This window comes from Phoxinus phoxinus (genome assembly GCF_949152265.1).
Source record: "Phoxinus phoxinus genome assembly, chromosome: 1".
Taxonomy (NCBI): Eukaryota; Metazoa; Chordata; class Actinopteri; order Cypriniformes; family Leuciscidae; genus Phoxinus; species Phoxinus phoxinus.
Window position 1 is genome coordinate 39,744,227 of NC_136876.1, and position 14,859 is coordinate 39,759,085.

The 14,859-nt window shown below is 37.5% G+C and overlaps 2 protein-coding genes across 3 annotated transcripts in view; one reads left to right on the forward strand and one right to left on the reverse strand.

Annotated features, from left to right (window-relative positions):
* Window positions 1–17: 17 nt before the first annotated feature.
* On the reverse strand, window positions 18–9,767 carry mettl26 (methyltransferase like 26). Of its 2 annotated transcripts, XM_079608437.1 has the most exons (8): window positions 9,631–9,767; window positions 5,501–5,650; window positions 5,204–5,420; window positions 2,574–2,736; window positions 2,426–2,485; window positions 2,262–2,329; window positions 1,230–1,308; window positions 29–913 (listed from the first exon to the last, which is right to left on the reverse strand). In XM_079608437.1, exons 2-8 carry the CDS (start codon window positions 5,568–5,570, stop codon window positions 857–859), a joined length of 714 nt encoding a protein of 237 aa, XP_079464563.1. In that variant the 5' UTR covers window positions 5,571–5,650; window positions 9,631–9,767; the 3' UTR covers window positions 29–856. The 2 variants fall into 2 exon arrangements, with proteins under 2 accessions (XP_079464562.1, XP_079464563.1); XM_079608436.1 differs by lacking the exon at window positions 9,631–9,767 and having other exon boundaries at window positions 18–913; window positions 5,501–5,839.
* Window positions 9,768–11,281: 1,514 nt separating this feature from the next.
* The window catches only part of aatka (apoptosis-associated tyrosine kinase a), a 54,513-nt gene continuing 50,935 nt past the window's right edge, over window positions 11,282–14,859 (forward strand). The window contains exon 1 of the mRNA XM_079637547.1: window positions 11,282–11,882. Coding sequence (XP_079493673.1) covers window positions 11,801–11,882 — 82 coding nt within the window. The 5' untranslated portion in view covers window positions 11,282–11,800. The remainder of the gene's footprint in view (window positions 11,883–14,859) is intronic.

The window sequence follows — 14,859 nt, forward strand, 5'->3', positions numbered from 1 at the left end:
AAATCTATAGTCAATAAACGGACTCGGTGCACATTAACAGACTGATATTCTTTATTGATCAAGGATCTTCAATCGCATAAAAGAAGAGCAGCAAAATACTGTATAATGTATTAGTGTTTCATGAAAATTCAAACAAATATTCTGCCTTGAAATGTGAGAGTTCACACACATTTATTTTACCACAAGCATATAAATATTCGCCTTGTACACTTGTAAATTTATATTACCCACCAATTTGATTAAAATAATGCATACATTTATGCATTTGGCATAAATGCATATTCAAAGCAACTCGCATTCAAGACACAGCCAACATTTTTATAGATTTAGATTAGCTTGCTTTTGAAGCATGGTGGTTTGGTTGAGCTGGATTTCACGCACTCTCTCACACACGCACACACTAAGCAGTATGGTTAGCATGGCAAGTTTTTGTGTAGTAGGCTAATATGGTGGTAAATAACAACACTGCATATAAAATAACAACACCTATAATCCAGATAACCAATGACAATGTCCTAAGAAATTCAGAGTAACTATGATCATGTCCTGCAATAAAACCCCAGGCACTTAAACTTTACTTTCCCTGGCATCCGTGTAGTGAAAATCATTCTGGAATGAAGTGTGTTAAATTATGTTATTCTTCATTTCATCTGAGTACACATCATTTTAAACATATTTGTAAAAAGTTTTGGGGGGTAAAACCCCACATTAATACATCCTGCAAAAACACATCTTTGCCAAAAAGAGAGTGATGACAAATTTCAGCAAAGCCTTTGTATTATTCAGTATCGGTGAACCGTTAAAACACTGCAGAGTCCACACACAATCAAATACAGTGTGATGAAACTGAATTAAATCAGACCACACTGTCCTTGAGAAACAGCAAGCACTGGTTGTTGGCGGGCATATCAACCTAGAAAATCAAAACAAAAGCAGATGCATTTACAAGCCTACAATGTCCCAAGGTGGTGAATCATCACATATTCAATCATATTTAAAAGCAAGAAAGAGGTGAATAAGGCATGATGTCAGATTCATTTGCAGTGGATCATGGTCAAGTAATGGATTCTAGCTTCTAAGAAAAACCTTTACAGCAAGAATAGTAATGAACAGAAATAGGCAAGGGAGAATTGGCATTGCATCTTAAACTATAATTGTCATCAAGCATGCACTCGCATTGAACTACACTGGATGTATTAAGCAATTCATTTTGGTAATAACACTCTTACAATTTCCTCCAATCGCAGTCCATTTTCTTGGCCTAGCTTTTTCAGAAATGATACATCTCTTAGACCCCACTCTGGATTTCTGTAAAACAACATTGGTACGGCAAAATATGAAATGATCAACTTTTTCAGAGTAATCATTTCTACACTGCAGTGTTTTTGTCTTGTATTCCAGTACAAATATCAAAACCTTCTTCAATCAAGATACATTTACTTGAGAAGGAACGTGACTGTTAGGTCTATTAGATAGTAAGTGTTGTTTTCTGAAAAAAAAAAAGAGTTTGTCCTAATAACAGAAATCGTGAGTAAGTGCAGAGGCGTTGTGTGCGCTGTGTGAAGATCTAGACTGTACGTGAGCATATATTTATTCATATCACTTGCACAAAGACAGCTTCAGTATTCCTCAAAAATGAATAAAAAAAACAGTGAAATGCAAACTCAGATTATTACATAATCTTGCAATAAGTAAATATGTTAAATTACACAAATATACTTTATGTATTTTCATACAGTACTTTAATCTCATTTCATGAGCCAATGTCTTTGCTGCTGACCTTAGATGATCTGATTCAATCAAAAATGATTTTAGATAAACATCACATTTCATTTGTGTTTCATTTTTCTTCTGTGATTCACAATGGCAGCACGGCTGAAAGGTTTGTTTGAGCTGCTCTACTGTACAGGCGTGAATTTGCATTTCCTTCAGCCTGAGGCTTATTCAATTCACTTTTGGTGTGAAAGGGCCTTTACATTTGCATAAAAATATAACTTTTTTTGTTACTAAATACAAACAAGCAAGCCCAGCCCATGTGAGGAAAATTAACGCATTGCTTTCCATATAAAGTACCGCAATTAATTACTTTTTAGGGAGTAACGCAATATCGAATGCATTACTTTTAAAAGTAACTTTCCTCAACACTGATTATAGGTTTTTTATATATGCAAGCATTTCTTTTCACACCAGTGAAATAAACTTTATCGAGGATCCACACCACTTTGCAGCAATGCAGATGTTTATCAGATTTCCTCACTAACCTGTATCTCAAGCTCTGGTCAAAGTCAACATTGCTCTGAGGAGTAATCGATCCTTTGAAAGCATAAGGCTGCAAAACAATATCAGATGCAAGACGTCAGAAGCCAATAAATGTAACCAAATGCATAATAATTCAAGGTGCTTGAGCTTATCATGCAACAAATACCCCGTAAGTCAGAAGCAATCCTTGGCGCTTCAGTATTTTTCCAACTGCATTAAACAAACCCTAAAAAGCGAAAGAATATAAGATGATTTTATATGCAGACATTCAACAAATACAGAGAAAGAGAAATAAAAGCAAGTAAGCATGGTACCATTGTGCAGGCCAGAGGTGAGATGTGCATCATGTTGATGTTCACGACGAGGTCACATGACTCCACTTCAAATCCACCCCAGTTCTCCCAACTCTGAGACACATCAAGATAGATGGGTGGCTTTACATTCTGCAGCCTATGATACTGTCTATATGCTTCAATGCTGCAAAAAAATAAAAATAAAATAAATATCACAATATTGTACATAAAGGCCCAGTTTCACAGACAGGGCTTAGATTAAGCCATGATTAAGTTTAGTTAAATTAGGACATAGATAGCTTTTATAAACTGGAATTAGAAAAAAACAAACATTACTAGGACAAAATATTTTAAGATATGTCAGTGCAAGTTCCTTTCAGTTAAAACATCTCAAACATGTATTTTGTATTAGTCTGTGTTAGTCTGGGACTAGACTTAAGCCTTGTCTGTGAAACTGTGGGTACATAGCCTATTGGTATTGAGTAGCAGGAAACATTTTATGGTATGAACTATGAAGCCTAATCTAAAGAATAATCAAGAGTGAACTTTGAACTGAACTAACACAACTCTGTCACAAGTGTTTATCATTGCACTATACTCCTTTCTCGGCTTGTTACTGAGCAACTTAGAGGAGAACATATATCAGATTTTTTTTTAAAGTAGCGCAGGACTTCATTCAATCGAGAATTGAAAGTTTGCAGTGGATTGTGTAGGTCTTTTTTCTAGTCGATCCTGAAACACATGCATGTCCTTTTCCCAATGGTAACACTTGTTTTAAAAATTTGTCGTATTTGTTATTAAACTGGCATTAAAGGGACAGTTCACCCAAAAATGAAAATTATCCCATAATTTACTCACCCTCAAGCCATCCAAGGTGTATATGACTAGCTATCTTCTTTCAGCCAAACACAATCCGAGTTATATTAAAAATTCTTCCAAGCTTTATAATGGGAGTGAATGGTGCCATTTTTTTAAGGCCAAAAAAGCGCATCCATCCATCATAAAAGTAATCCATGCGGATCTTTGTCACTTCCCACCGGAGTTTACGCTACACCTACGTCATACGTCAGAGCACAACTCTCTCCTGAAAACGCGGACGGCAGTTACCGGAGATTAAACTTCATCAAGTTATAAATATGGACATTTAACTGACAAAAGCGCATCACATCGCTTCAGAAGGCCTTTATTAACCCCTCTGAGCCGCATGGATTCCTTTATACTGGATGGATGTGCTTTTTTGTTTTGTTTCAAAATCTCTGGCTCTATTCACTCTCATTCCAAAACCGGGAAGAGCCAGGATATTTTTTGATATAACTCCGATTGTATTCGTCTGAAAGAAAAAAGTAATATACACCTATGGGACACAATTTCCAATAGCTACTTAAATGGCTACAAGGATAAGAGGGCGCAGCCAAAACTTTAATTTAAGAAGTTTCGGATGGGATCGAAGCAATTTATTGCAGGTGAAAGATTAGATTAGCAAAGTTTTTGTTCTTTGGAATAGCGTGCACTGACAACACTGTGTACTTTGAAAGAAACTATTATGGTCCTGACTCTCTTTGGTCATTAAAAATCCCATGGCACCGTAAAAGAGTCGGGGTGAACCCCGGTGTCCTGGCAAAATTCCATCCATTGGCCCTTGCCAATCATGCCCTCCTATTTAATAATCCCCATCCATTGAATTTGTTCTATCACTCTCTCTCCTCTCCACTATAGCTGGTGTGTGGCACTATATGCTGCACAATGGTGGTGGATGAGGAGAGATCCCCTGATATGATTGTAAAGCGCTTTGGGTGTACAGTAGTACATATGAAAGTGCTAAATGCCTCATTCATTCATTCATTATAAAGTAGGGCTATCAAAAGATTAATCACGATTAATCACATCCAAAATACAAGTTTGTGTTTACATAATATATGTGTGTGTACTATGTATAATTATTTATATATATATATATATATATATATATATAAACACACAAAATGTATATATTTAAGAAAAATTGGTTATATTCATATATATTATATTTTAATAATATAAATTATATACAGTATATAAATGCAAATATTTCTTAAATATATACATGAATGTGTGTGTATTTATACATAATAATTATACACAGTACACACACATATATTATGCAAACACAAACTTGTATTTTGGATGTGATTAATCTTTTGACAGCCCTATTATAAAGTAATATAGTGGATTTTGACTTATTCTTATTTCATTCATAAATAAAAACTAAAATACTTTAAGCATTCAAAATAAGCATATATATATATATATATATATATATATATATATATATATATATATATATATATATATATATATATATATAAACACTTAGAGCACTCGTTTCTAAAAGTGACTAAACAGCGCCATCTATTCATAGATCTCTGCACCTGTACTAATCAGAAAACGAAAAAATAAAGAACATATTATTATATTATTTCAACGACCTTGTGCCTCTTCGATCATCAATTAGTAAATGTTTTACGATTTCATAACCTGAATAGGTATCAATCAATCGATGCGTTTCTGCAGCAGAGCATCTTTTAATAAGAGATTAATATACGCAGGGCTGTTCATATCTACACTGTGAAAGCCGAGAATTCAAGATGAAGTTTGATGTTGCGCATATTCACCTCGATATCGACTGTGCTTCGAATTCAGACGGCTGCCATGTAATATTCGGAAATGCTTGGGCGAAGTGAACGACATGCTGTCCGGTGCCAGAAGAGATTTCCAAAGCCATCAGATGCCTGTCTGATGTCACTCGGCTTTTTAATACAGCAAGGATCGGCTCCTTATTTCTGTCGGCTGCTGCAGCATTCAGCATTGTACAGATCCAACGACTAGTTCCTGGAACCAAGAGCAGAAGGCAGCTACGTAAAAAATAACCGCAACTAAACAAGGCAATGTCACTCAGAATCCAACAAGACCTTTAAAAGCTCCAAAGTTCGGCGATCCGAAGCCGTTCCTGAACTGTGCAAATGTCCAGAACAGACTCATGCATCTAAATGACGGATGCTCACATCAGGTCACATGACGACGAGGTGCTGTGTATTTCATAACGGAGGAAAACTGCAAGGCTGCGAAAATAATTGAGATAGATCTTTTTATTAATTGTTCTCTATTCACTACGTTGTAGTTATTATTAAAGCACGTTCAACAGTGTAATTCGATTTAGAACGCAGTGTATTGGATTCTACATCCCACAATGCAACGCGCGACAACTTCCTCTTTCTTTTAAAAAGTGGCGCACATTCATCTGAGTCTGTTATCACGACCAGTGATTCTGTCTTTTATTCGTATTCAAATAAGATATCGTTTTCTTTCAATCATTTTACACTGTTCAGAAGTTTAGAATCACTCTGAAATACTTGTTTTAGAAACTGATAGTCAGCCGAGGATGGATTAAATGGATGAAATAGCCTAATTATATAATGTTTTATTTATAAAGCTCCTTAACTGGCTCAATGTCACTCTACATGAGTAGCAATACAATATAAGCATAACAGCACAAAATAAATGCACAAATAAAACTAATAGCAGCATCAACAAGAGCAATCTAGTCAGATATAGATAAAAAGATATTTTGAGTTGAGACATGAATACAGTCTCATCAGTCCCACCTGTTAATTTAATGGTTTGCAGGGGCTTCTTTTCTCTTAATTAATTAAATTGTAGTAAAGCATCACTTTAAGTGTATTTAGCAGAGATGGACAGTAACAAAGTACATTTACTTGAGTACTGTACTTAAGTACACCTTTTGAGTATCTGTACTTTACTTTAATATTATTTTTTCTGGAATTTTTTTTACTTGAACTTCACTATATTTGAAAGACACATATCGTACTTTTTACTCCACTACATTTCTGTCAAGGTCCTTCAGTAGAAAGCAGTAACGTCAGGGATGATTTTGGTTGCAGGGGTTGCATTTAGGTTGGAAATGAAAGTCTGGTTGGCGTCAGAACTCGACTAATATTGTTTTTTGACGTAAACCCGATTTTCGACCACGATAAAACGTCTGTCCAACGTTGGAGATTAATGTCAATCTGACATTGGATTCTGACATCAACCTGGTTTTCCTTTTTTTAACATTGGTTTTGGTCTTCTAATTGCGAATTTTGTCATTGTTTTGTAGCACACTAGCTTATAGATAACACAGTAAGGCTAACATATTCATACTAGAAGCCAGAACACTGGGAACAGCCATTTGGGTGTCCGAAACCATTGTGGACGTTATTGAGTGCACTTATTCAATCCCACTACTGGAACTGAAATAAATTTTATATTCATATGAGGGTAGGTAGACAGGCATATATTCAGGGTTGGTAGGGAGGTATAGATTCAGAGGTATATTGTACTGTAAGTAGCCTATTACATGCAACAATAATAAAACAATGCATTGATATTTACTTTTAAGTACTTTTAAAAACGAGAACCTCTGTACTTTTAAAAATAACGTAACGGAGTAATATTTGACCATCTGTACTTTTACTCAAGTAAGGAAGTTGTGTACTTTGTCCACCTCTGGAGTACCTTTGTGTACTTACTATACATTATATGTACGGTAGTACGGTAGTACATGGGGGTTACCCAGCTCCATGAGTGGCTCGGCTCAGTGGTTCATGTAGGTTGTCTACAAACTGGAAGGTTGGTGGTTCAATCCCCGGTTCCACCTGACCAACTGTCGAGGTGTCCATGAGCAAGACACCTAACCCCAGCTACTCCTGACGAGCTGGATGGCACCTAGCATGGCTGATATCGCCGTCGTGAATGAATGAAATGAATGAATGTGAGGCAATATGTAAAGCGCTTTGGTGGCCATGGGTCTGTTAAAGCGCTATATAAATGCAGTCCATTTATATGCCTGTGTAGGGACTAATTAATGTAATTAATGCTTGATCAGTGATATTAAAGTGTACTTTATTTGTGTTACAAGTACATTACGAGTGTCTTCGAAACACACAAGTAATATACCATAAGTGTATTATATTTGAGTAAAAAGTATATAGCTATTACTTAGCTATACTTTGTACAATATACTATTGTATACTATACTGTGTTTTGAAAGTATACAAATTCAATGCATTGTTAAAATGATCATTTTCAGAACAAATATACAAATACAGTAAAAATATACCTAAACAATATATTTTAAGTAAAGTGCCAATAAATAGCCTACACTTTTAAAAAATAAACAGAATTTTCACTCCAAGTTTATTTTTAGAAAATATATTCTTCAAAAATATACTATAGTGCAATTATTTTAAAGTGTGTTAAAAGTTGTATTGGGAAAGCATGATGCAAATATACTTTTAATATATTTAAAGATAGTTAAAAATTGTGTTAGTATGTTTGCAGTGTACTATTGAAAAAGGGAATATATTTCAAATACAATAAAGTACACTATTTTCACTAGGGTTACCACAGTAAAATGACTAAAGCTGAAATTAAAACGAGGCATAAATCTATTTCCCATGTATTTTAATACAAGGCTCAACCTAATTTCCAAACTACACTTTCTAATGTATAACAAACGGTACAGTGATTTTAACATACCCAAAGTAAACATGAAATAATGTGCGTGCATGAAGAAAACCATCAGGTAAAACATAATCGAGGTATACAACAATTTGACAATTTAGGGTAAATTCGTAAAGTGCAAGATAAAGTTATAGGCCTGTTATTCCATTCAGTGTTTGGACACAGAGTTCTTAGGCATTAAGAGTTTATCTTCATTCCTTTGTTTGTGAAGAGACCCTAAAAAGTATCTCTACTTTGACAAAATCTAAAAAAATATCAATCACATGGTTCATGTTTATCTGTACACATATCATATGCAAACATCCACTCTGGACACACTGAAGATTACATTTGATTTATATAATTCAGTCAGCAGATTTCAAAGAAAATACTTAGGATGGGAACTATAAGTCCATCCAGTCGGAGGATATATTTTTTTTGTTTTTATAGATTTTAGATAGATTTAGTTAGATAGATGTGTCCTAACAAAAAGTGCACATTAACTCTAAACTCTGTTAATCAAAGAGTGATCGGGCCTTTTCTGTGGCTTTGGAATATTCTCCATTATCATGTGATTTATTCTTTAGCTTTTCGAAATTTTGCACTGTAGCACTTTGGATCAATTCGTGTTTAAATGTGCTTTATAAATAAATGTTGATGATGTGTTGTATATAAAGCCTATTTGCTTGTTCATGGTCATATAATATTGCATTAAATGTCAGCTAAATATTACATATTGAGTATAAAATGTGAATTACATAGTTCATAGCTGTAGTAATAAATCAGCACCCAGAATTAAAGAAAAAACTTTAGCTTTATGAATCAACAAAATGATTAATGGATATATAATGTTGACAAAACCATGTTCCCAGTTTACATCTAGTAGATGTTGTTTCATCCAACAGCATCAATCCCTTTGATTTTAGGCTGCACAGTTCTTCTCATAAGTTTTCATACTCCTTGCAGAATATGCATTAAGTTAATTGAATTGGATGATCGATATGAGTCCCCATATTGTCATCAGTGTGAAAGATGGCTTTCAAAATCATACAATCACTGTTGAAAAGGTTCAAATATGCAGAACTAATGCGAGGAACCTGGAGGATTTTTTTCTGATGCACAGAACTCAGTTTAACTGCTCAGGACAAACATGGGACTCATGAACAACCATCAAAACAGTCATTAATCATCCAGGTAATAGTACACAGAATTAAGATTCAAGTAGCCTATATGTAAACTTTTGAATTGCCTCATTTGTGTGAATTCAGTTCATATTTTGTCTTGTGGATTTCATTTAGGCTATCTGTTGTGTAAAAGCGCTTATTCAGGACAGTAGCCTATGCAATTTTTATGATCCCTCTATTAAAAATATACATTATTAGCATCTTGCATATTCTGCAAGGGTTATGTAAACTTGTGTGCAGAACTGTAGAAAATGTAAACAATCCAGATCAATCTCTGCTTACAGCTAAAGACATTTAGCCAGGGTGAATAAACGATGATGCATTTTCCCTTTAAGTTCTTTCGGAAGTCTGCCTACCTCTCTTTCTGTCGGTGCCTGAAAAATGAAGTAAAAAACATTAACATTATGAAGGAAGGAGGCTACTCCGAGGTGAAAAATAAATGTGCCCCACGCGCTAGGTATACCTCCAGTTTTTATCTTGTTTTACTCTCTGTTTCCTGACGGGGGCACTGTGTGTATACTTCACATCCTTCAACCTTTCAATGACTAACAATTAGGCTAGTTCACATCATTAATAAGACAAATCTCACAGTCTATTGTTATTTGCTTTCACAAACGTGAATATGGTATGAAAAATATCCTGGGGACATGTTTTGGCTGGTCAGCAGTTGTAATTTGTCAGGATGTCATTTTCCAGAGTGATCAGTCACTTGAATAAAGCAAAATGTGTCAGCATGTGTAACAAATGCTAATGGTTTGCTTTCTCAAGATACATAATGCTGCATTCCAGAAAACTTGGAATTCCTCCACCTTCTAATTGAAAATAATACTGTAATCATGCTTAAGGTTGGACCATCAGTTTGCTTGTGCAGATTGATCAACCCCAACTTTCATAAGACACAGCATTTGACATTATTTCCAATTAGGCGGTGACTAACATGACCTTCAGTAGTTATTTTAGTTAACAATTTATTTTGATAGCCCACTTTAGACATTGTTTGCAACATGTTAACTACCAGTCATTAGAGTATTATTACAATTTCTAGTGTAACTTACTTTTAAGTGAGAATTCGGAGTTCTAAGCCTGTCTAGAACTCTTTGAGGTCGGACATAAGACTGTCAGGAATGCATTTACGACAGAACACCTGACTGAAAATTATAATGAAAAAAAAAAAAACCTGAAAAAGATGTAATGTTACGAATTTGTAATGATAATATTACCAGGGTTGCAGTAAGCAATTCTTGGGCCCTGAATAAACCCCACTTTCAGGTAGAAAAGGTGTTTTTTTTTCTCCCTTGGTAGAAATTGCATTTTTAAAAATCAAGTTTTTCCACCAGGAATCATGTTCTTATCCCTCGGTAGAAACTGCAATGGCTTTCCAGGTCAATGTACCCTATCGGCTATCCAGTCCGTTCCCCCCATAGCCTGGTTTGGGACAAAAGGTCTACTTATCCCCCATTTTCGGTGGCCCTGGCACTTTATAACACCATATAATAAAATGATAAATAATTACATTTTTGTTCTGCCAACATGACAGAGCCTACGTCATAAATTTTCAGACTTGCTACCTATTTTTCAACCCATGTTTATTAAATGTGGTGGTAATAGGCTACATCCTTAAGAGTTATTTCCTGCTGACAAACCCATCTTACAATGTTTTGCTGATTTCCCAGTCTGGTATGTTAGCTGGTTTTTGGTCTCTCTCTGTTGGTCAGGGCGCTGGGATCCCATCTTAAACCAGTTATAAGACCAACAAACCAGTTTAGGCTGGTTCAAGCTGTTTCAGCAGGGAAGACTTAGGTTGTTGTGTAGTCATTTCGTCAGAAATGATAACATTCTGACACGCATTATTCAATAAACATGCGCTGATATAGAAGCTACCGAAGATGTGAAACAATATAAATATTAACTTCCGATAGATCAGATTTCGAACACCAACTGTTTATTTTTTCTTGACTAAATCCGTCACAGTTTTGATGTCGGCGCTCGCTCGCGGTCACTGCCGCTGCAGCATTAATCCTCCGCTAGGCTACACACTCCATCACACACACACACACACACACACACACACACACACACACTGACAACTGACCAGAGCTCCAAGTATATATAATATTACACACTGCGTGTCCAAAGGGCACAGCTGCAGGCACAGCAAAACATTTGCAGGAATGATACTGGACAACTGCCAGACACCAAAATCTTGGTGCATAGCCTGCACATGGAGACAAACCGACGCGAATAGGTGGTCAGCCCCGAGGAGCCTTCAGCAAACAGCCTGATGGACGAGGAGACACCGCGCTGTTTTGAAACGCGCTAAACGCAGAACAACAGACGAGCGGAAATGTTTCCCCGCATCTGTTTCTTAATCCGACGCATCTGAAGTGAGGCAGAGAGAGAGATGACGCTGTGTTTCATGATGCATCGGAGCACCGTCATGCCTAATTTTCTTTAATGAAGCGATTTTGTCTTTATTTACTGTACATTCGCTGTGTCCTGCAGTAAATCTGAAGCCTTACGAGGAGGATGAAAGCGTCGGTATTTGTCGTGGTCATGTCCTCGGTTTTATTTAATCCCAGTTTTGCCTTCAATTCGCATTTCGACCCAGGTGAGTGAAAACATGACACATTCTGACACGCAAACGTTTATTATTCATTAAAAATGTGCTGATATAGATGCTACCGATGATGTGAAACATAGACTTTTTTAATTTGTCTTGAGGAATTTGCCACATACATGTTTTACTATGCTTACCATGGTAAAACAGAGTAAATACATAATAAAGGCCTACATATAGGCTATGTTTGTACTTTATTTATGTTTATATAAAATTGCTTCATATTTTTGTTCTTGCTTCAATTAATAATTTTGAGCTGGTTTCTAATTAATAATATAATTTTGATGCAGATTAAATGCATTACAACATTTGTTATTGTGAATAATGCATTCATCAGAAGACAACCCGGACGTACACATGCATGCATTCTGCACTACAGAGAGAGAGTGTGTTTTGCACATTTGCAGTCGGACAGAGCTGACTTGGCATTCGTCAGCCAGAACTGTTGTGTTCCTCTTCTTGTGTGTCCTGTGTTCCCAAGGCAGTTCCGTTGCATAACGTCTGTGTGTTTGACATATCTGAGCGCTGCTGTTTACTTCCTCGAGAAGTCAGCAGCCTGTGGTGTCTCAGACACTGTGAGGGTTTGTGGTTGAAGGCCGACCTGTGACACTGAGATTCACGTGCACACCCCCCCCTTTTGTGATGTCTGCTTCAACGTAATGAAGAATCAAGCAGCTTAAAGCTCGCTCTGCATGCATGCCCGGTGAGAGAGACCCAGCCGAGCAGAACGCAGTGGGGCGACTTGGCTGAATGTCTGCAGTCAGATCACACCGTTCATTACGTGCTACGTATATACAGTGTGATGCACCTGCAAGTGTGCTGAGACCATAGAAAAAGCAGAGCGGCGTAAATTAGGGGTGACATAGGCGAGGAGAGAAATAGGTAGTGCCGTAAACGAAGCCAAAAGTGTCCGTGGCCCAAGTGACGTGCAGCATACTAATGAATCTGGGGTGCAAAGGGAGTCAGCTTGCTTCTATATCGCTCTTGGTTTTCACTGTCTGCGATATGCACTTCGCATGCAGATCAGCGTTTGAATGGCTCTCTGATTGGGATGCTGTAACAAACTATTATGCAACACTGTAATTAGATTGGGCGATGATATGAGGGCCACGGACGGACACTCCCAATCACGGCCGAGGAATTACGGCTGAAAAGACGCCTTGACCGGCGCACAGTCCTGTGCTTGATTCAATTGCAATTTTTGCATTCCTGCTTTCTGAGGGAACTTCCACTAACCAAAAGCAGAATTTTCTGAATCTCTCTTGAGTGTTTAATGAAAGTAAATCAGAACTAAGTGAGGATAGGAGTTTCCATATGATTTTTTATTAACAAAGTCTGGGTGAAGCACGCTCATATAATAAACCGATTATCATGGGAGGAGCTCATCCAGTCAACTCAATTAGCATCAGGAGGTACTGTATGTACAGCGCTGTTATATGAGTTTGGGTGTCCTCCCCTTGGACAGCACGCCAAATACGCATATCCTTTACTCTATTAAATTATACGTAAGTGTGAACCCGTGAACTGATTTACAACAGGTTTGAGATGATAGCAGTGCAGGAAGGCCATTGGCCCAAAGGCTGGAATACACTTCACGAATTTTGGCCAGATTTTGCCCCCGATTTACAGTCTGGACGAGACGACATGTTGCTGAATGTCAGAGCCAGTCTGCAGATTTGAGGTGACGGATTTCACAGAACATCCCATTCATGATGGGCACGGCCTATCACAGACTTCAGACTATGATTCCATCCTGTCGGAGGATTTAAAACATGTTCGATGTTTTGAGCCCATTTTAAAACACATCCCCCCGGCTCCACGGACAAGGCCCGGAGCTAGTCCCGGACTAAAATGCATGTTTGAGCTGTTTTAACTGAACGCATCTTGGACTGACAAATCTTTAAAAAAATATGTCAGTGCCATTGTTTTGTCTCAAGATGCACCAGTAATGTTTCTTTCTTAGGCACGTTTATAAAAATCTACTTAAATGCCCTATTTGAACTGAGGCCTAATCCTGGTTTAATCTAAGCCCTATCTGTGAAACCAGGCCTTATTGTTTTCATTTGTTAGTAATAATTCATTAAATTTATATAGCGCTTTTCTCTGCATTCAAAGTGCTTTACATAGAAGCAAAGACAGTATAAAATGGACACAGGGACCCCATAGGTTTCAACGGAGAAAAGTGAAGTCAATTAGAAGCACTCACTTCCTGATGGCTGGGCGAACTGCGCAGGCTCAAACTGAGCTTGACGACGTAGATGTGACGTGAGCAACCTGTCTGACAGCTGTAAGTCTTCTAGTAGCTGTGCCGAGAGAAATCTGAATCATTCCCTCCCGAATCTCGCAGAGACGGAGAGCGTGAGTATTAGCTGTCCATGAGCTAGCAGCAGGAGCAACTTTATCACTCTCTATGGGCTTCTCACTTGACTTTATCAGACTTTATGCCTCCACGTCCCCCCGATTGCTTGCGAGCCTCTCCGCCGGTCTATACGGTAATTTCTCGACTGTGAGACAGAGAGTCGAGTGGTTATAACCACTGCTTCTATGGGGCCATAACGTAAGATACAAGGTAATGGAGCCTTTTATACATTGTCGTGTTTCTTTAGAAATAAATAATGGGCAAATGGAGTCTATAAACGCCTCAGATGTAAAATTATTCGCTGTCAAAGTGACGCCAAAATGAATGGGAGTCAATGGAATGCTAAGAGCAGGTGATGGCTTGTTGGCCAATGGCGGCCCCCGGGGAAGCTTAGGTTTCCGGCTGATGGATTACCCCCTTGCATGGAAGGGGGAATCTCCTCAACCACCACCAATGTGCAGCATCCACTTGGATGAAGCGACAGCAGCCATACTGCGCTAGAACGCCCACCACACACCAGCTTATTGGTGGAGAGGAGACAGAGTGATAAAGCCAATTAGTGGGGATGATTACGAGGCCATGATGGATGGAGGCCACTGGGCAAATTTG

What these genes read in the sequence shown, in the direction of transcription:
- mettl26 (XM_079608436.1), bottom strand. Translation starts at nt 5,570, where the DNA reads ATGAGTCTGTTCTGGACATTTGCACAGTTCAGGAACGGCTTCGGATCG. An exon ending in GAAGCACAGTCGATATCGAG is followed by an intron (nt 2,737 to 5,203) that starts GTGAATATGCGC and finishes ATTTTTTTGCAG; the next exon opens with CATTGAAGCATATAGACAGT. An exon ending in GACCAGAGCTTGAGATACAG is followed by an intron (nt 1,309 to 2,261) that starts GTTAGTGAGGAA and finishes GTTGTTTTACAG; the next exon opens with AAATCCAGAGTGGGGTCTAA.